Source organism: Colobus angolensis, unplaced genomic scaffold (genome assembly GCF_000951035.1).
Source record: "Colobus angolensis palliatus isolate OR3802 unplaced genomic scaffold, Cang.pa_1.0 Scaffold7, whole genome shotgun sequence".
Lineage (NCBI taxonomy): Eukaryota > Metazoa > Chordata > Mammalia > Primates > Cercopithecidae > Colobus > Colobus angolensis.
The window spans coordinates 9,516,377-9,539,186 of record NW_012120709.1 but is presented as its reverse complement, the minus strand read 5'-3'; the positions used below and the strand labels follow the sequence as shown (position 1 = coordinate 9,539,186).

Here is a 22,810-nt window from a genome sequence, read left to right as displayed (position 1 = left end):
ATAACCCAGCAAAAGTATATGTAAGAGTCAATTTTTCTGAATATTCACCAATACTCAATATTAACAATTTTTATATCTTAAATTATTGGTTTTATAAAAATGGAGTCTCTCAATTTTCCTGCCATGAGTATGTTTAACACCATGTCTCCTAAGTAAGAACTATGCCAAACGTTCTCCAAAACAAAGTAAATTTTGCACAAGATAATTTTACTTGGATAATTTTTATGCCATTATTTTCATTTTCTGTGAAAAGAAACTAGTCACTTGCCTGACGACAAAAGGCTATTGATCATCTCCAAAAACGTAGGATGTACAAACTGGTAATCCTCAAGAAGTAAAACTACCTGTTGTGCTTCAATTCCTGCAAGATGCAGCACCTGCAAAATAAGAAAATACCTTTTAGTGCCCTTTACATATTTTTGGTACAGTTAAAAATTAACATTTTATATGTAAAGTATGCCAGTATCGTGTGTTTATTTATTCATTTATTTCTATTTCAGTAATTACAAATCAAACTTTAGCCATATAATTTGGAAAGTAAATCCAACCCCTAAGTAAATACTAATTATTTTATAAACAAGTAGATCATTTTTATCTCTACCCACATATTTCCTGTGTAAATTCCATCCTTCTGTTTATCATTCATGTCTGTCTAACATCCCATAACCTGGAGTATCTGGGTCCTAGAAATTCTAATAGTATTCTCTTTCTTGGCTATAGATAAAAATATAATTTTCTAATAATCATGGAAAAAATAATCTAAATTAAAATAAAGACTATGTTGTATAACAGAGAATTACAGGTCTTTAAAGATGTTTAGAATAATAACCAACGTAATTTAAAACCAAATAAAGCAAAAGAGAGTGGGCAACTCACATGTTTGAGATCATTTTTGAACTGCTTCAGTTCATATCCTCTGGAAATCTTTGGGGAAAACAGGACCGCTCCGTGCATGTGACTGACTAAAGAAGTGATGGTCCGACGACCTACACCACTGCGTCCTGCTAATAAAAGTGAACCTCCAGGGAAACTCAGCACTCTATCTATCCTAGACATATACTCCAAGACTTCGTGGAATAGTAAAATGTCTAAATTCTGGTTATCTCGTCCATAATGAATAAGACCCTTTGAAAAAAATCAGAATATTTTATAGTTAATGTAAGCCCTAACTACAAAATAAAAATATTACTTATCTAGGTTGAAATATTATATTTTTGATACATTCAAGAAAAAAGGTGAAGTGACTACATATCCTCTTACACTCAATATTTTATAAATCCAGAATCCTGGGTAAATAAATTGGCACTCTCTAAGGAAAAACTCACGTCAAACAAGTTGAAGGGTCCGTGAAAATCAGTTAGTTTTGGTCATTACTACACTAGTAAAAAGCAGCATGAGATAGCAGGTTAATTATAGAACTTTAAAATTGCTCAAATTTTATTAGTTGTTATGAATCAGTGTGCATAGACCATGAAAAAAATCCCCAAACTCTAGAAACCTAGTGCCTAAAAAATCTTTTGCGAATGTTTGTTCTTTCGCATTGCTTGGGAATGAATCAAAAGCTAACACAGGTACTATGGTCTGCCAGAGACCACCTGATAAAGTGCAGGAAGGGAGAAAGGAAAATTAGACTTTACATACTTAACAACTTTCAATGCTTCAAAACTTTGCAACATCCATTCCAGGCGAATCAGTTTACCAGATCATGAAAAATCGTTTCCTGATATAAAATCCACACTAACATTCAATATAAATATTAATTTTTAAAGCAATCATTTGCACTGTTTCTTCTTCTTGATTATAACTAAACTTTAAAAGAGAAAGAAACTCTCTAGGATAGTGCTACTCAAAGTTTCAGTGGACCAGCAGCATCAACATCATCTGGGAGCCTGTTAGACATCTGGACTGTCTGGGTCACCTAGTGAATCTGACACTTAAGAGGATGAGACCCAGGAATCTGCATATTTTCTAATCTCTACATGACTCTAATGCTGTCTAAAGTTTGACAACCACTGCTCCAGAGTAATTTCCTGATTAACATTAAACCTCATTAACACTTCCAACACACCTTTGCCCAAAATGTATCTTAGCAGTTTTACACATATCTATGTAAGTACATGTGCATCTCGTTACATCTGCCACAACGGACTAGATTCCAAAAGATAAGAACCAGTTTTGCCTGTTCTATAATCTGTCATATTCATGCCCTCAAAATTTTTATAATAAATATTTTTAAAAGACTATAATGACCAAATCTCAGTTCCAATTCATGATTCATATTATACCTTTTTAATAACATCCTTGAGATCAGTAGAGTTTAGTTTTCCAAGTGGTTTTCCATGTGGAGGTAATGGTTGTCCTGGGGCTGCCCTTGCTCCTGAATTATGCCGAGCTCCCCATGTAACATAGAAACTATCTGTAGAAATAAACGATATTTTTGTTTTATATGTATTACTCGTAATGAGAGTTCAACAAATACATTGCTTACTAAACAATTTTTAAGTTAATTAATCCAAATAAGATCATCTTCAGAAGGGCAAAGGCAAAATACTTTAAAGGATACATTATCAGGTCAATAAAATCAGGTGAAATACAATGACTGAGTCAGGCAAGGTAGCCCACACCTATAATACCAGCACTTTCGGAGGCCAAGGCAGGAGGATCACTTCAGCCCAGGAGGTCAAGGCCAGCTTAGACAACATAGCAAGACTCCATCTCTATAAAAAATTTAAAAATTAGCCAGGTGTGGTGGCATGCACCTGTGGTCCCAGCTACTTGGGAAGCTAAGGCAGGAGGATCACTTGAGCCCAGGAGTTTAAGGCTGCTATGAGCCATGATTGCACCACTGCATGGGCAACAGAGTGAGATTTACCTCAAAAAAATAAGTAAATAGAAAAGAAATACAAAGAACTTTGATTGCAATATCAAACTCTACCTGAAAAGTGACTGATGGCACCACGAGTCTATATTCTGCCCCCTCACTTCTTTCTCCTGAAATGAACTGGTTTCCTTCTACCTTTCTCCTACTACTCCCCGCTGTCTACTCTCAGTTTGTCTCATTTTCCTTCTTCTTCTTCAGAATCTACATAAAATTTGTAAGTTAAAAATAGTTCACATAAAATTAGCAAATAAAACAATCTCAAAACTCTCCTTGAAAAAGGACATGGATGTATTAATACCAAAAAGAGCCCTAATGCTTAAAAAAAAAATAATCAAATTTTAATCAGAAAACAAAAATCCCCCAAACTTCCCTTAAATCCACCTATAGCAGGGTTCCTGTTACCATACAAGGAAAGTCTGTTCACCATTCTATTGAACTTTTTCCTTCCCAACTCTTCTGGGAGACTGTTCCACCAAGCATTCTTGTCACATGCTCGGTTCTACATTCCCCTAAAATAGCAACCTTACCTTCCCTAGACCCAAGCTACTTCAGGTTCTCCCTACTTTAACCATCACATTTTTTACATTATTTTCTATCTGTACAGGCTACTATACTAAAACTCTTATTTGGGAACAATAATACAGTCACAATCTCCAAATCTAAATCTTCTTTGCAATCATTATCCCAACATGACCTTTGTGCACCTCTTCTTTTGCACTTGCATCTATATAACCCTACTTATCACGCCACAACTACCAGTCCTTTTCAGTTTTCTGCTTTATCCCTTCTATACTGATATTCCCTGGGGTCCAATTTCAGTCTTCTAATCTTTTAATTCTAAAAATTCTCCCCGAATCATTTAATCTTTTTTTGTCAGTTAAATTATCAACTATTTATACACCAAAAGCTCACCTACTACTTATCTTTAGGCAAAACTCCTATGTTCTAGGCTAGTCCCGTATTTCTAGTTGCTTAACAGACATATAATTCATGCATTCATTCACTAAATACTTACCTATTGAGCACCTGTTGTTTAAACAAGGTACTCTCTGCCTAAGTATTGCGTAAGACAAACATGATTCCTACCCTCATAAATGATCAACTCTATGCAGATTTCCAAGTGACATGAAAAAAGATTGCAAACATTCAAGCACATGTACAAAACTGAACTATTATCCTCACATCTCATCATTTCTCACTTGGACTATTACAGTAGCCTCTTACCTTGTATCCCTGCTATAAGTTTCTGCCCCCTCAAGTACATCTTCACTAGTACTAGGGTAACACATACAAAAACAAAACCTGATTATGCCACACCACCGCAATATCACATATAGCTTTCCACTTCCTAAAACAAAACACCAAACTCCTAATGATGGCCCTCTACAATCTGGCTTCACTGATTGCTTGAATCTTCTACCTCTCTCTGCACTATATACTCTAGTTTTCTCAAGCCTCTATTTCTTTCCACATTGCTTTTCCCTTGTCTGGAATATCCTTCGCTTACTATATTCATCCTTTAAAACACAGTTTGAGCATTTACAATTGTTTTAATAAATTTAAAACTTAGGTATAGGTTAGGTATAAATCTAACATAACATGTCTAATATTTGAATGCTAAAAACTACACAACACTGATGAAAGAAAGCAAAGATCTAAATAAATAGAGGGATTAGATAAATGGAGAAAATGGGAAGACTCAACAGAGAAAAGATGTCAGTTCTCCCCAAACCAATATACAGATTTAAGCAATTCGTATCAGAATCTCAGCAACATTGTTTATACATTCAGAAAATATTATTCTAAAATCTATATGAAAAGACAAAGAAACAGAAATAGCTAAAATAATTTTGAGAAAGAAGTCTAAAGTAGGAGGAATCAGTCTAAACCAGTTTCACAACTTATATAGTAGCTAATCAAGACAGTGTGGTACTGGCAGAAGGACAGATACATACATCAATGGAGAATCCAGAAATAGACCCATGTTACCAATTTTTGACAAAACTGCAAAATCTATTCAGGCAGAAAGATAGCCTTCTCAACAAATGATGCTGGAGCAAATAAAAATCCACAGGCAGAAAAATAAACCCTGACCTCAGTCTCATTCACTATACAGAAATTGACTCACAATGGACCACTGACTCAAATGTAAAGCATAAAACTATAAACTTTTAGGGAAAACATAGGAGAAAATCTTCAGGATCTACAACTAGACAAACTCCTTAAACTTGACATCAACACATCCTTACAATTTTTGACAAAACTGCAAAATCTATTCAGGCAGAAAGATAGCCTTCTCAACAAATGATGCTGGAGCAAATAAACATCCACAGGCAGAAAAATAAACCCTGACCTAAGTCTCATTCACTATACAGAAATTGACTCACAATGGACCACTGACTCAAATGTAAAGCATAAAACTATAAACTTTTCGGGAAAACATAGGAGAAAATCTTCAGGATCTACAACTAGACAAACTCCTTAAACTTGACATCAACACATCCTTACAATGAAAAATGATAGGTTAGGCTTCACAAAATTATATAAAAACTTTTTATCTGTGAAAGACCCTGTTAAGTGGATGAAGAGACAAGCCTATTGAGAGGGAGAATATATTTGCAAACCATATATCCAACAAAGGACTGGTATCTCTAATATATACATATTCTCAAAACTCAACAGTAACAAAACAATTGCCGGCTGCAGTGGCTCACGCCTATAATCCCAACACTTTGGAAGGCCGAGGCAGGCGAATCATCTGAGGTCAGGAGTTCAAAACCAGCCTACCCAACATGATGAAACTGCATCTCCACTAAAAATACAAAATGTAGCTGGGTGAGGTTGTGCGTGCCTGTAATCCCAGCAACTTGGGAGGCTGAGGCAGAAGAATCGCTTGAGCCCGGGAGGTGGAGTTTGCAGTGAGCAGAGGCTGCACCACCGCACTCCAGCCTGGGAAACAGCGAGACTCTGCATCAAAAAAAAAAAAAAAATTCTGATTAGAAAATGGATAAAAGACATGAAGACATTCTACCAAAGAGGACATACAGACAGCAAATATTACACAAAAAGATGTTCAACTTCACTAGCCATTAGCAAAATGCAAATTAAAGCCACCATGACATATATACGCTTACATGAATGGCTAAAATACAAAATAGTAACACCATCAAATGCTGGCAATGATGAGGAACAATACCTCTATAAAAAACAGCCTCTTAGTTGCTTAAAAAACTAAGCATGCAAGTACCACACAACCCTGCAATTGCATTCCTGATCATTTATTACTGAAAAACAAAAATCTATGTTCACACAAAAACCTGTACAAGAATATTCATAGCAGCTTCATTCCTAATAGCCAAAAACTGAAAACAACCCAGATGTCTCTCAATAGATAAAGGGTTAAAGAAATGGTGGTGTATTCATATGATGGAATAAAAAGCAATAAAAAGAAATGAACTATCAAAACAAAACAATCGGCATGTATCTCCAGAGAAATAGGTTGAGTCAAGATAACTTTCTTGAAATCACAAAATTAAAGAAACAATAGATTAGTAGTTTCCAGGAGATAGGACAGAAGTGAGTATGGCTACAAAAGGGTAACATTATAGATCCTGTGGTGATACAACTGTTCTGTATCTAAACTGTATTAATGTCAATATCCTGGCTGTGATGCTGTGCTATAATTTGGCCAGATTATTACCATTGAGGGAAACCAGGTAAAAGGTAGATGTGTTCTCTCTGTAATTAATTTTTATAACTGCATGTGACTCTGTATCTCAAAAATAAAAAATTGAATTTAAAAAAGTGTTACTCCCACTGCTTCAATTGACCAACCTTAAAAAATGGTTCCAAGTAACTTCCTCAAAGCAGAATTATTCTCCACCTCTTCTAGAACCCTACTATACAGCATTTATCTCAAACATACTCAGAAAAGTTATATTAATTATAAAACATTCCATACTCCAATGTAATTATCATTTTAACCATCTACTTCCATAACATTTGTGGTATCTAATCACACTAGCAATAGTTATCATTGTAAGCAAAGATTTTTATATCTGTTTCTGTCATTAGATTACAATCTTCTTAAGGACAAGAATGTATCTAGTTTATTTTTATGCCTCCAAGATTATATTTTTCTTAATAAGCTAATCTTTCAATATGTGAAAATCCTATATGACTGGATCTAACATATGTCAAACCTGTATTTTTTAAAAAGAAAACTCGACTGGTGTGGTGGCTTACACCTGTAATCCCAGTACTTTGGGAGGCTGAGGTGGGCAGATCACCTGAGGTCGGGAGTTCGAGACCAGCCTGACCAACATGGAGAAGCCCCATCTCTACTAAAAAACACACAAAATTAGTCGGGCATGGTGGCACATGCCTGTAATACCAGCTACTCAGGAGGCTGAGGCAAGAAAATCACTTGAACCCGGGAGGCAGAGGGAGCGGTGGGCTGAGATCGGGCTATTGCACTCCAGACTGGGCAACAAGAATGAAACTCTGTCTCAAAAAAAAAGAAAAAAGAAAACCCTTCACTGAAGAGAAAAATACCAAAAAAAGAGACATATTTTATTTATTGAGTCTTACATAGGAGACTCTGAAAGATATCAATCTTTTCAGAGGATTCAGACACCCAATTAGGTGCCAATACTATCTTATGCCCAAAGGATTTGCCACTTTCTTTGCAAAAAGAGACACTACTGACTCAATTTTCAGACAGAGAAAGACGGCACCATTTAAGAACCTAAGCCTCTCCACACTAAGCCATGCAAGCTACAAGTTGTAATGACATAAACCATCACTCTAAGTCAAGCAAATTCTGAACTATTAATATGATCAGACTTCTCTCAGCATTTCACCCTTCTTGAAGTTTCTCTTGAACCCATTTCCTGATTCAAAAACTCAGGAGCACCTAGAAAATTCCTTTTGTCAATTTAAACATCTTTCCCACCTTCAAAGTTCCCTTTAGGATAGGTACTCATGGATCTCAGACCAATATCAAATCTAGAAATGTACAATATACCAAATGTATATGTTGGTGCAGAAGTAACTGTGGTTTTGCCATTAAAAGTAATTGTATAAAATATATTTATTATATAAAATATTTTTGAAGCCTAGCTTTATCCTCTGAAAAACTAAGCACATTTTGTGGCCTGACAGCAGTTTTATTAGGAAATATTTCCATATTGCAATCTTCTTTTAACAAAAGACCCTCTCACAAGGATGACTTTCATATTACATACATTACTCCCACAGTAGTTTTCAAAATGCAAATTGGTTATTGAACAGTAATCATTGCAAATGCAACACAGCAGCTTTGACTGAATGGTATTATGCTTTCTTTACAATAACAATAGATGAAGATAGTAACAAGCATATGTAAGTTCTATGCTAATGACATTATAGGTAGTGACAGGAATAAGAATGGCCATTGCTCTTAGGCAAAAGGTCATGACAATCAAATATGAATTTTCCCAATGATCTTCATGTTTTATATACATGTGACTGTTTTTCAAAAAAAAACTTCTATTAAAATAATCTTGCATTGCCAATGTAAAACAGTATGGCCTGAACTCCTTTTTTCTAAGAAAAAAATTATTGCCATTATATTTTGTTTAAAACATGATTACTGAAATCCAGCAAAAAAGACTGAAGAGTACCTTATGGAAAAAATAATATTAAAATTATTCAAAGTGTTTATTTGTTTAGACCTATAAAATCATGCTATGGGTAAGAAAAATATTTCTAAAATCCTTGTAACAGTTATATATTTGCATAAGCTCTATTACATTACCTGACATATTGTCTAATACATCTGAGCCCCAATCTCCTTGAAACACTGATGTTAAAATGATGTCAAATAAATGAAGTTCCTTTGCACCAACAATTTTGTCACGAAATAAGCGCCGCGCTTCATACGCTACAATTTCTAACACATAATCTAGTGGATGGTTTGAGGATCCTAGAAAAGGCAAAATTTTATTTAATTGTAATATAATGATTTTTAAATAATCTATTTAACATAATATTAGAAAGAAATAGCACGCATCTACATACCGTAATTTTGGCATCAGATAAATGGAAGAAAGAAAAAGAAGTTAAAATTCATTTTGTTAATAACTCGGTACATGTTTGTGATTACTTAAAGGTAACATTAAATACTATCATCTCTAGTTGTTCAATAAAAACAATTCCAGAAAGCATACTAAATACACTTTGCCTCAAATATAATGATTTCATTTTTCCCAAAAGGAAGTTTTAATAGTGACAATCATATATAGTTTGGAAGAAGAAATATAATAATTTTAATAATAATATTTCTATTTAATAATATAATTTGTGATATAATACTCATTTATCTATTACAAATACAATCTACAGAATAAATGTGCACGCACACACACACACACACACACAGATACACATGAGCAAAACTCACCTCCTTCTAAATCATATCTAAATAAGCCAAGAACCCATTGGGTAAGAATGCAAGGAGTAAAGAAATAGTGACTATAATCATCAACTGTAAATTTGGCTCGCACCTGAAAAAGAAAATACAGTAAACAATCTTTCTACTGTCTTAAATATATAATCATGTTATAAATTTGTCAGTCTCCTTAGACTCAGAGGAATACTAACTTCTACCTGTAGATGGAACTGGATTTCAATATAATTGACTTCATTATATTTATATTTTATGCACTTAAAAACATTATTCTGGCCAGGTGCAGTGGCTCATGCCTGTAATCCCAGCACTTTCAGAGGGTGAGGCGAGCAGATCATGAGGTCAGGAATTCAAGACCAGCCTGGCCAATGTGGTGAAAGCCCGTCTCTACTAAAAATACAAAAATTGGCCAGGCGTGGTGGCACACGCTTGTAGTCCCAGCTACTCGGGAGGCTAAGGCAGAAGAATCACTTGAACCAAGGAAGTGGAGGTTGCAGTGAGCTGAGATCGTGCCACTGCACTCCAACCTGGGCAACAAAGCGAGACTTCATCTCAAAAAAAAAAAAAAATATATATATATATATATACACACACACACACACACACATACATATTCTAAGCAGGGTTCATAGGCTTCAACAGATGGCCATAAAAAAAAAAAAAAAGGCTAAAAAGCCCTGCTGAACATGAGAATTCAATAAAAACAAATCTAACCTTTAAATATGATGGTAGCAATTCCAAGGTACTCGTAGGTGTAGGTAAGACCCATTTCTTAATGCTGGGAGCCATTAAAACAATTTATGTTCAAGAAGTCACTGAACAAATCAAAGTATCTCTCTTCAATATACAACCAACCAGTAAAAAGCCTGTCCCTTCCTCTCTATGGACAGAGCCATTACTCGTATTCTGATCTTGACTACCTAACATCTTTATTTGTTTTAAAAAAAGGAATTTCTTGCTTTCAAACTTATCTATTCCCACTTCTACTCCGATATTATAAAAAGCATCTTCCACAAACATGTCCATAATTTGTACATGCTATTCCCTTTATCTAAGAAGACATTCTTTCACCTCCAGCTACTTGGTGAATTTCTATTAATTTTTCAAAACTCAGATCAAACTTTACCTCCTCAACAACTACCGCATACAACAAAGTTATTTACTCCTCCTCTGTGTTATCTCTGTAAGTTAGACATACCATTACTGCTACATTTATTACACTGTATTAATCGTTTATTTATATGACTCAGTCCCTCACTGGACTGTGAACTTTCAGTAAAAAGAAACTAAGTCATCTTTACATCCCTAGGACTACCACTGGCAAGAAAAGGTGCTCAACAAATGTTTTGTGCATCCTCAATGCCTACTTTCAACTATCTTCCCCATTTTATCTAGGGAGAATACTTTAGACATTTCCTCCCAGTCAGGAAGAAAAAAAGAAACATCAAAGACTACTGGCAGGTTTGAAGCCTGGAAGACACAAACTGATAGAAGTCAGGAAAAAGATCTGTTTTGGGAAAGCAGATAAACTCAATTCTAAATATGCTAAATTTGAGCTGACAGCAGAATAACCATCTACCACAAAATCATTCATTCAACAAACATTGAGTGCCTATTAGAAATTGTGCCATGGATACAAGAGTGAATAAGGCACACACAGCACCTGTCTTCATAGAGTTACTCTCTACTAGAAAAGTCTAATAAACAGGAAAGTAAAGCCTGTGTATCGACACAGAGGTCAGAATTAAAAGTAGACCTTTAGGAATGATACTAATAGACATGAAAGCTACAATTTAGATGCATATCTACCTGTTCATACAGTTGTACCATAGATCCTGCTAAAAGATTAATTTTTGATGAAGAACCCCAAATAGAATGATTCTTCAGATTTTTATGTAGAACTGGTTCCAAATATGCTCCATAAATCGTTTGTAACTGCTCTCTTTCTGGGTAACTAAAAAAAAGGGCATATAAGAAGAAAGCTGAAATAAATCAATATTTCAAATTAATATTTCAATGTTAAGTTACAGCAGTGATTTTCAAACTGTGCTGCTCTGAGACCTACATATCTCCAAAGCTTACCCAGGGGCTAAGACTAGGCTCATTGCCCCCATCCATTATCATTTCAACCAAATTATATCCTGAAATATCCATTGTCAACTACCAGAAGGTGTTAGAGAACGCCCAAGAAATTATGTTAAAATATAATTGTTTACAAAACACTGATCTTTAGAAAAGACCAAAAGGAAATTTTTCCTTTGAAAAGCATTTTTGAATTACACAAGGCCTGTACACAGGGCAGTAATCCACCTCAGAACCATAAAAGTAAAACTAATACAACAAATAAAATCAACCCCTTTCTACCAAACCAAAATACATTTCAGTATGGTTTAACTGGTAGCAGGAACATTTCTAGAAAAAAAAAAATTAATTGATGGAGTACAATTAGCACAAAAGTATACACGTAAGGTTTTGTCATATTCAAATATTTGTAATGTAATATAATGTATATTAAATATAAACAGAGGAGATACTGCCATAGTCTCTGTAACAATTACAGACCATGGAGATGATTAGTAGTGATGCCACCAGCCATTAAAATGATCTAATTCTCCCTTGTTCAGATTCAAATTCTCTTTTTGTTATCTTCACAAATTTGATAGTATTTTTGTTTTATGAACTGCATAAAATATTTAAATCTAAAAGCCACCATTCAGATTCCTGAGACTGACATTTTGGAACACAGACCACACAAAATAGTCTTGTTTTATTTCCTGTTATAAGTCTCACAAATAAGATACTTTGATTAAAGTTTGTATCATCTTAAATTATTGCCTATATTTTGAGAAGGAAAGGAAAAAATATCAGAGCTTAACTTTGACCATTTTTATATTCTAAATTTTAAAGTATTACTATAATACTTTTAATAAAATTCAACTATATGATATCTTCCCAAATAAAAAAAATTTGAAACACAAAGATACATACTCTATAGAACAAAGACGAACAATGGAAGTAAATCTGGTAGTAAGTTTATGTCTTCCCAGTCTTCCTCCAGCTGACATAGAAGCCACAATTTGAATATTTTCTAGACCAACCCATTCCAAATTTTCATCATAAAATCCCTGATATGTCAATACCTATTTGAAAATAAATATACTTTAAACATTTTATACCTAACATTTCCTAATCATGATAAAGAATATTTTTGCCTAAAGTTTCAATTGTTTCTAAATGCAATCATTATTTACCTAACTCAAGAATTTAAGATTAAAAGGTATCCGAAATTATTGTATCACTGAAAAATAATACTGTTCAAATGTCTGTGTTCTATGAATGTCAGCTAAATTATCCTAGTGTTTACAATGCTTTTCTCTCTAATAAACACTAAAATCCAATGATATTATAAATCGAGTAGCAATTAGCCTAGAAAATGAAAGTATCAGGAAAAATATGAGAAAAAATTTGTTTTTTTCTGTAAATATTTTATCATATTCTGCAGTTACATAATAAGCCTAAATTTGGACCTATATCATAATAAACTCTAAGAATTTAGAGTTTCTAATGTGATGTAAATAACATAAGAAAAAATATATTCCACACATGTGATCTCAAATCCTTATACAGGCAAAAATGGAGAATAATGGGTTAAAGCAGCCAGAAAAAAAACATGACCAAGTCTAACAGCTGTCAGAAGAATGCACACTTTAAACCATGAAGCAAAAATTTCTCCAACTCCACTACCAGGTCCAGGTTTTGTTTTCCTCCTCGTTTTAAGAATAAAAGACAAGTAATAGATGTAGAGTGAAGGTTGTTTCTATTCCCCCTGTCATATATCATCTTGACGTAATACTAACTTCTAAAGAAAGGAAAATCATAGAAAAACTGGAACAAGACTGAAATGTTTCAGGAGTTTAATTTCCATGACAAATGCTAGATAAAACTGGCCCCAAATGAAGAATGCATATTTTCTAAGAAAAGTGAATGAAATTAAATTGTTTCCAATTAGATTAAAACACTTCAAGGGATGTGACTTACCTGTTGTAGGAAAGCTACCAAAGTACTGGTCCCCCATTTATCAAGTTTGGGTAGGTTGATGTCTTTTAAGTACAGAACAAGTCTTTCACAGTCTTTTGGTCTGTATACACGACCAGTATTAGTACTGATTACCATACAAGTCTGGCTCAGTTTCTGCAGGAGATGTCGAGAAGTGGTTTGTGCACTACAATGAACTGTAGCAATTTGAGTGGATCGGAGTTGTGAAAATGCATACCTGAGCAGCATCCTACAAAAAATGCATGACATCTGACTTTGATAAAAATGCAATCAACAAAGTACATTTTATACTCAATAAGAAATGTCTGTCTCATAAATATTTCAGTTTCTAAAATGTGTATGATGATAGGGAAAATGGTAAATACAGACATGGCTTCCATAACTATCAAAGTAACTTTCTAACTTTTAGACTAGAAAAACATAAATTCATGTTTTAAAGCATTGTGAGGACTGTTTTCAGCCAAAAAAAATCAAAGTTCTCAGAATTAATCTAGTTTGATAAAGTATATATTAAATATACCAACCCTGTTTCCTCACAGTTGAAGGAAAGATTTTAAGTTCTATGAGTTCTAAAAAAATTACTATGATTTTATACAATTTTGAAATTACTACTCCCCCACTAGAAATATGAAAATAATAAACCATGTTTCCTTTATTTCAGGAGACTATGCTCCATATGCACTAAAACTAGGCTGAAATCCACTGAATTAAAAGCTACTTTTACATAGAGATCTAACTACAAATTTTATATTTTATAACTAAAGCAAATGGTATGTGAGTATACCTAAGGTATTCTTTTTTTTTTTTTGCTGTATTATATGGATGGATTATTTTTAAGAGTATCTTCTCAGATTGCTGTCTTTCCAGTAGAAATCACATAATCTGGCAAAGAAAAGGACACACTATTCCCCATAGCTCTTATTTTTACAAGTAATGAAAATAAAATGAATCTTCCATGAAAATTTAAATGCTACTTTAATCAAAAGAAACATAACAAAAGCCATTAAATCAATTAGGGGTGGCAGGAATAAATCCACAACATATACCTTTGCCAATATTTTTCTTACCCTTTGCCACATCCTTCTGGTCCTACCAGAATGAAGGGCTGTTTAGTATCAGAACTTAACCATGGTTTGAAATAATCTAGACTTCGTTGCATGTCAGGAGTCTGAATGACTGGAAGAGTTAAGCCATTACTGAAATCATCAGCAGTCAAGTTTTCTGGCTTCTTAAGCACATATGTTGCTAATCGACCTCTAGTAGAGTCATAGTAGGTATCCATTGGTTTGTGAAAGTCTGGAGGAGATTCTCGTGCCCAGTGAAAAACCTTAAGAGAAAAAAATTGTGATAAGTTTTCACATACTCCAGAGTGTGTGACATTCTTAAATTATTCCAAGTAAATATCCCAAAAGTAAATCATCTTAGTTCCAAGAAAAGTTTATATACACTATACCCATTTTATCATTAATGTAACATTTGATCTCAATTTTTCTCTAAATGATCATTTATGCAAGTAAATTAAAGTATATATAGGAGATAATGACTTACTGGATATTTATTTATACACTAAGGTATAAATATATTCCATTTTAATGGAGTTCTTATTAACATTAAATCACAAATTGCAGAATGCAGAAATCCTAAAGCCCTTCATTTCTACCATATTCTGGTACTGTCCATTACAGTGTCACTACCACTGCTCTCCACCTGCTATTCTTCTTTTTAATACTGAAAACTGTTGTCTATGCAGATATAAAGCAGAGTCAGCCCTTAATGCTACTCTTCAATACATTTATTCTGAACTTTGACAAGAGAGTATGTGCTTAAAAGCAGCATATAGTATGGCACTGAGTGGTAACAATGAAAAACATCTGGCAACAGAGGCAACAGGGCAGTCACAGAAAGGGAAACGGAATAGAGAAAGCAGTAGGTGACACCAACAAAGAAGCAGTAAAATGAGAAAAAAGGCTGAAACATAATGTTAGAGCCAACCCAAAGGAGTAAATGTCCAGTAATCTCAGCAGAGGCCAAAAGGAAAAAAAATCCCTTATTATTTAGAATTCAGCTTTATAAACAACTAGGCTGTAATACAACTTTAACATATGTTAAAGAAAATATTTATTAATAATTAATTCATCCTAGTATTCCTAATTCCTAGAACTGCTCTGGTTAAAAGGATGACAAAAACTAAACTATTCTCACATTTTAAATGAATGAAATAGGTATTAATATAGATAAGTAGGTTCAAAAATGTCTAACTTAAAGATATGGTCCAAACTTTAACTTATGAAACATTATTTTATAAAATGTTAAGAATATCATCAAACATCATAAAATAACTCAAAGGAGAAAATATATATACACACATATAAATACATTATTACTCAATTGAATACCTAATTTCAAATTTTAAACATTCCCTATCTTATAGTTACAAATTATTGTATTTTGGCAAGTAAGAGTTAATGAAAAGTTAAAGTTTTGACTAAATATAGGCTATAAATATACATTACCTCTTTGGTAAATTCCAAACGTGATTTCATATTCAGATTTCCACCAAGTCCCCTTATGAGATTAATAATAAATTCGTCATGATCTCTGCAACCATGTAGATGTGACAAACCATTCATCACAGTCCCAACCAAACTTGTTTCTACCACATAGTCATTCTGTTGATTAAAATCCATGATACAGACAGACAAAAGGCAAAGATTAACCAGTAAACACAGAACCATACAGACTGATGTTCACACATCTTTTCAATAACCATTTTTAAACTCGCTCCACTATTCAAACTGTAGAAAATTTGGATTTCATTTAATTTTTGTATACACTTTGAAAATAAAAAGTAATCATGAAAGTACAATTGTGTATTTCTAGCTATCAGTGCTACAGTCCTCAAATAGATACATGGTTTATTTACTTCCTAAACCTGAAGAATATTTTTTAAAAAAGGTAAGTTAGTGAGCATTGTTCCAAAAAGAATAGATGTTCATTTCCTCTTGCTGATAAAAAGAAAATAAGAGGCAAGAGCTAGATTGATGGCACTAGAAAAGAAAGGTTAGTAAAAGCAGACATAAATGAAAAACCATATGGAGCTTTCTCTGAGAAAAATTTTTAAATAGAGAATTTTTAAATAGAACTTCTGGACTTAAGTGCTGTGTAGATGGTTTGATCTGTAGGCCCCTCTGGGGCACCTGATAAGTGTTAGAAAGTTAAAGAAAAATATGACTCTCAGTCTTTCCATAAATATTTACTGAGAACCCATCATGCATTAGGATCTGTATGTGGTGCTAGGTTTGTTTTTGTTTTGTTTTGTTAAAAGCTGGAATAAACAGAGTCCCTGTCTTCATGGAGCTTAAGCATAGTACAGGAAATGGTTAACAAATCGTGGTAAGAGCTACAGGGCAGCAGTACAGAATATTGTCAGAAACAGTAACTCAGATTGACGGCTCACAGCTTCTTTAAAAAAAAGTGACATTTAAGCTAAGACTGAAGGATGAGCTTATGCAGAGAATATAGCGCATGCAAAGAAAAACATCACAGTTAAGGAACTAAAAAGAAGTTATGCCTAAGTAAGCAAAGAAACAGTGTTTTAAGTCAGAGAAATAGGCAAGGGCCAGAGTGCAGAATTTATCAGACATGGTAAGGAGTAAAAACATTATTTGCCTTGTCTTTAATATGTTTTTTTATAACAGAGTAAAATGACCCAGTTTACATTTTAAAAGGATCCCTCTGCTTAAAAAATAAATATTTTTGGGAGAAAGAAGAAATGGGAGGAAGAGCAGGAAGAAGGGAGAAGAAACAAAGAAATCTAGATAGACTCAGGCTAAGAGTTCCAGATTTTAAAGGTGAGATAAAGGAAACGTACATATTTTCTTCTATATTTTCTTATTTGCTGAATTCATAAAAGAAAGCAAAGATTTACCCCATAGGCTGAAGAAGAGAAAAAGGAAGAAAGCAAAGTTCTAGTTATAAATACAATTTCAGCATTTGACTAGAGAATTCATTGTGGTATACCTCGGAGCCTGTGCATGGTGAACAAAATACAGGATAAAAAGAAAAGAACCCTTAACACTTTAAATAAAACAAACAAACAAACAGCGATGTGACCTCAAAACATAAGCCATTTTTTTTCCTAACCGAATCTTTGGTATGTATTCACTCTATTATTTAATAATCTTATCGTGTTGTCATTTCTACAGTCACAAACCCCTATATATACATAAATACATTCCATCTAATATGATACTCCTATTCTAACATTCACACATCTATGAACAGATTACCTCAAAGTATCTGCATTGGAAAGCTTTGTTAGGCTCTGAATGTTTTATACTAATGAAATAACATATCTAATGAAAAGGTGTCACAATGTAGGCATTAGGTATATAATTAAGCACAATACTATCATTCATTTGCTATCTCTTAACATCATACTTGGTTCTGGGGACACAATGAAGAGTGTGATAAGCTTGGTCCTTGCCTTCAAGGTGCTTAAAGTTTAATGTAAGCAGACAATTATAATATAGTTGGTAGATGCTGTATGTTGCTACAGAAGCACAAAGGAGGAGACAGCTCAGTCAGACTAGAAGCTAATGGAAGTGTTCTCTTTCCTAGGCCTCCAGGAAAATCTACCTCACTTGCATCACTTCCTCACAAATCTCTATTCCTCCATTTTTCATTCTTACAAAGTTAGAAAAGAAAAAGGTTGAGAAAACCAAAATAAACTATCATTTCTCTATATCTTGTTCAATCCCAAAGTATTGACCTCTAAATCAAGTTCAGATTCACAATCAGACACTTTCAAAAAACTCACTGCTATTTATATCTTCTATTTTGTATATGTTTTCATTTTTCATAAAAGCAATGGCATAAACATGTAGAATATCTGAACATCTTCCATGGTCTTCTTTGCATGCTAAACTTTTTTCACATTTCAAATTCAAAATCAAATGTGATCTCCTTTTAAACCTCTTCTAAATGACAGCAATATTCTCTTCATTCTGCTGAATTGTGATTATCTGTTTGCATGTTATTTTCCTCCATTAGATAAACCCTTCTCAAGGAAAGGAATTATCTTGTTAACCTTCACCTCTCAAAGTCTCTCTTGTATTATGCTTCACATATGCTAGATGGTCAACGTTTTCTTTAAACATAAACAAATGTTTGCATTATTGCAAATAATTCATCCCTTTTCTACTTTAGTGTTAACTTCACATTGTTTTTAACCTCATATATATCATACATGATATATACATATACCATATACACACAATATATACATATACCACATACATGTGATATATACATATATCATGTGCATACGAAATATACATCTATCATATATTATATATCACATGATATATGGGATATATGGACCTATAGATCACATACATGTGGATATATGGACCTATGGATCACATACATGTGGATATATGGACCTATAGATTGCATACATGTGGATGTATGACCTATAGATCCATACATGTGGATATATGGACCTATAGATCCATACATGTGGATATATGGATCCATAGATCACATATATGTGGCTATATGGATATATGTCACATGTATGTGGATATATGGATATATATTGCATATATGTGGATATATGAATATATATTGCATATAGGTATTTATTGGTATATATAGGTGTGTATATATAGGTGTACATATGTCTATCAATACCTATATATCATATATACATATGTCATATATATAGGTATTTACTGGCATATCAGTAAAAAGTGGCAGCAAGATGGTTTTTGCTAGTAAAAATTAGAAAGACATTCTAGTAATCAAGATTTTTAGGTAAGCAGTGTGAAGTATTATGAAAGAAGTAAAATGTTTTAAGACTAATACAATAAAAGGTTATGCTAAGAGATACAATAGTTATGCTAAGAGATACAATAGTTATGCTAAGAGATATAGAGGAGTAACAGTGACAAAATCCACCTCTCACCTCACCCCCACATTCCAGCAGAGTTCTACCACAAGGCAGTTAAAATAAGGATCACTCTTAATCATACTTCTCACCTTGATTAATTATGAAATATTATGGTTAATTTACCTGCTTTAAAACCCATTGTAAAGCCTTTTCAAAATAATCTCCAATCCAATTTTCAAGATTATTTCTATATTCAGCGGGCTGATTCCTCAACCAAGATTTTATCAGAGAATTAAGATCTGTCTCTTCATCACTGAAACAGATTAGACAAATAAATTATTTAGGAAGAAATTATCAATTTACCTTAAAATAAATTTCTGCTCCAATAAACATTATTCTACATGTATATTTTGTCTGCTAGCACACAACAGGTGGCTTTAGTTACTTTACTATGTGTATGTGTGAATAATAGTTACATCTGTATGTGTATACACACATATAATATATACAAACACACATGCATATAGGCATATATACATATATGTCATTTTCTATAAAACAAATTTCATCTATTTTATTATAAATATAAACTAAGTAAGAATTATATATCTACACAACCTACTCTACATAGGCTCTACATAGCCTACAGTGGTCTAAACCATTCCTACTCAGAGTGGTCTGTTTATTAGAAATGTAAAATCCCAAATCCCTCTCCAGACATACTAAAGCAAAAATCTTCATTTTAATAAGATCCCTCAATGATTCAAATGCACATTAGAGTTTAAAACGCACTGATCTAAACTGTAATACAGATCTTTAGAAATATTTTTTCTCTATCCTATAAAAATCCAATTACCTAAATTCCCATGCCACTATTAAAATTTAAAGATCTTCCTAAAGAAACTATAAATCCTTTAGCAAAGCACATCATTATCTGGGCAAAATCCAATTATTTCACCAAAATCCAACTGGTGAAATAATATTCACATCTTATTCAAAATTATACCTTACATAATTATAAAAAATTATAGTAAAAATAATTTATATTATTATAGAATTGACAAGAGCTCATGATTTTTGTCATTTTTTCGTATCTTCTACTATTGTTTCACAGCAATTAACAAATGACACTGATGCCTTGAATCTCTGCTCTCACATTTTCTATCCAGTTTAATATAAAAAAAAAAACTGAAACATCAAAGAGGTTAATAATTAAGTAACATTAGATTAGCCCAAAGTAGGCTCCTTCAGAATAAAGAGTTTCTTACCAATGGTATTATCTCAATGTCTATGAGACTATATGTCTTGGTTTATCCAACACAACCCTGCTTCATACCAGCAGTCCCAGCATCATTAATAACAACATTCATTTCAGTATTAAAAGGTCCACATTTGGCCTATCACATAGCAAGTGCTCAACAAATATCTGCTAAAGGAATAAAAATGAAGCCTAAAACTAAGATATAAGCTGAACACATAGCAACAAAACAGTTAATATGTATTTGTATTTTACATGAAATCATATACATTCATTATGCCTTTCACAATACCTGATTCACCAACAATTTTCAACTCCTCTACAGCAATATGTGGTCTTTTTCTCTGCTAAATATGTATAGTATTCTACTTACTGCTTAGTTCACTTATATTCCATCTTGTATAAATGTTGGTTTATTTTGCCTCCTCTATGTGAAAGTATTTCCCAAAAAGGTAAGCTCTCTATAAACATTAGTTTTACTCCTTTCTAGCTCTCTCTCTCCTAAGGTGCATAGTTTAATACCATATATATATAATATCTAACAAGTACTTTAAAATTTAACCAAAAACTTACCTTTATTCTATTTTTCTCACAAGATTATAAGAACACAACTAATAAATATGATAAATTGTGTGTCAATGCTGCTATGAAAGCTGTAAACCCAAAATTATATTATCGTTTAATAATACCTCAAAATATCAATTGAAGTTTCTGGCTAATTTAAAGTAAATGTTTCCTACAATACTGTCAAAGAAGTAAGCAACTAAATAATTTCAAAACATGATTTGAACCAACTTTATTACATTGTCATGTGCCATACAACACCTAAAATGACTTTAAATAGTCCTAAAAAAATTAAATGCTATACAGGATGATAAATAACCAATTGGAAAAGTTAAATAAAAGTTTCTTACTTATGATATTACTAATTTTCAAAAATAAAATTGGTGCAAATGTCCATGCTCTGGTATGTGACTATTTTACATGATATCTAAAATTGGTTTATTATTCATTTTCAGTCTTGAGGCCTCTTCCAAATACACGGAAGAAGAAAAAAAATATTAAGTAAAGAGGTATTCAATTTGTAAAATGAAAAGACTGGGTCATAGGACCTACAAAACCTGAGTTAGCCCTAAAATTCTATGAATCTAAAATTAAATAGATTAAATTAATTAAATTCTATAATTAAAATATTGCTACTCAGCTCTAAATTATTAGCCTCTAGCTCATAATTAATATGTTCACTTCTCTGAACTCAATCAAAATACCTCAACAAAATAATAAAGAGAACAAATTTTCTTGCTGTTTCATTTAAACAAAAATAATACTTATTTCATAATTGTGATATAACTAAAACTGCTAAAATAATTCAATTTTGTAATAAAACAGGAACTCTCTGAATTAATTAAAACCTAACAAAAAAGAAGTTAATCATAAATGGGAAAAATATTTATTCATTATTCACACCACTCTTACTTTACTTAATATGAAGCCAGGATAGTAAAGGAAGAATATTCTAATATAATGTATATAAATAATCTATGGCTTACCTAAGAAAGATCATTCCCATTCTAGATATTGTGGCTGGTGAGGCACAACTTAAATCATGAGTTTCAAATACAAAGTTAACATTTGGGCCAAACTGAATCCTTTCTCCACTGGGCATAGTGAGTAGTCGATTGTCATCCAGAACAGAATTCAGAGACTCTATCCATTCAGGGTCAATATCACCATCACAGATTATCCATGAGCTGACATCTATATTCAAATCAAAACAGCAGAGATAAAATAAAAACATATGCTGTGATAATAATTAAAAATAAGGACTAAATCAATTCTTAATTTTCATATGAATTTGTACTGTAAATATGCTAGAGAACACACAGGCAATCCTGGCTCAGCTGGCCAAAGACTCAGATATATATCATGTATTAATACTTTATCTATAAACATACAAAATAGGCAATTTCACTTTAAAAAATGTAAGGCTTAAGTATTTTTATTCCCACAACATATTCTTCAGACTTTTGTCTTCTACTATGTCGTGAGAATGTACAAAGGTTTGCTCTGTTGTATATCTTTTAGAAAATACAGAAAAATCCAATATCCAGTGCCTTGCATGAGAAATAAAAAGTTCACTGCTGTCAAATTTTCTTGACATATAAAAAGGTGACCTCAAAGGGGGAAAAGTAGTGACCAATTGTATACCTAGTCTTTCCAGGGTTAAACCTTTTTTTTCCAGCTTTCCTAACATGGGAGTGGTTAATACTATGC

The 22,810-nt window shown here is 32.8% G+C and overlaps 1 protein-coding gene across 1 annotated transcript in view; it reads right to left on the bottom strand.

Moving 5' to 3' along the window:
• DYNC2H1 (dynein, cytoplasmic 2, heavy chain 1) overlaps positions 1-22,810 on the bottom strand; it is a 377,952-nt gene that overhangs the window by 290,857 nt on the left and 64,285 nt on the right. Inside the window, exons 39-50 of the mRNA XM_011927022.1 lie at positions 22,087-22,294; positions 19,462-19,591; positions 15,899-16,054; positions 14,453-14,712; positions 13,368-13,614; positions 12,318-12,469; positions 11,139-11,283; positions 9,324-9,426; positions 8,679-8,846; positions 2,286-2,416; positions 877-1,125; positions 269-377 (exon numbers count right to left, since the gene is read on the bottom strand). Of these exons, the coding sequence (XP_011782412.1) occupies positions 269-377; positions 877-1,125; positions 2,286-2,416; positions 8,679-8,846; positions 9,324-9,426; positions 11,139-11,283; positions 12,318-12,469; positions 13,368-13,614; positions 14,453-14,712; positions 15,899-16,054; positions 19,462-19,591; positions 22,087-22,294 (2,058 nt within the window). The remainder of the gene's footprint in view (positions 1-268; positions 378-876; positions 1,126-2,285; positions 2,417-8,678; positions 8,847-9,323; positions 9,427-11,138; positions 11,284-12,317; positions 12,470-13,367; positions 13,615-14,452; positions 14,713-15,898; positions 16,055-19,461; positions 19,592-22,086; positions 22,295-22,810) is intronic.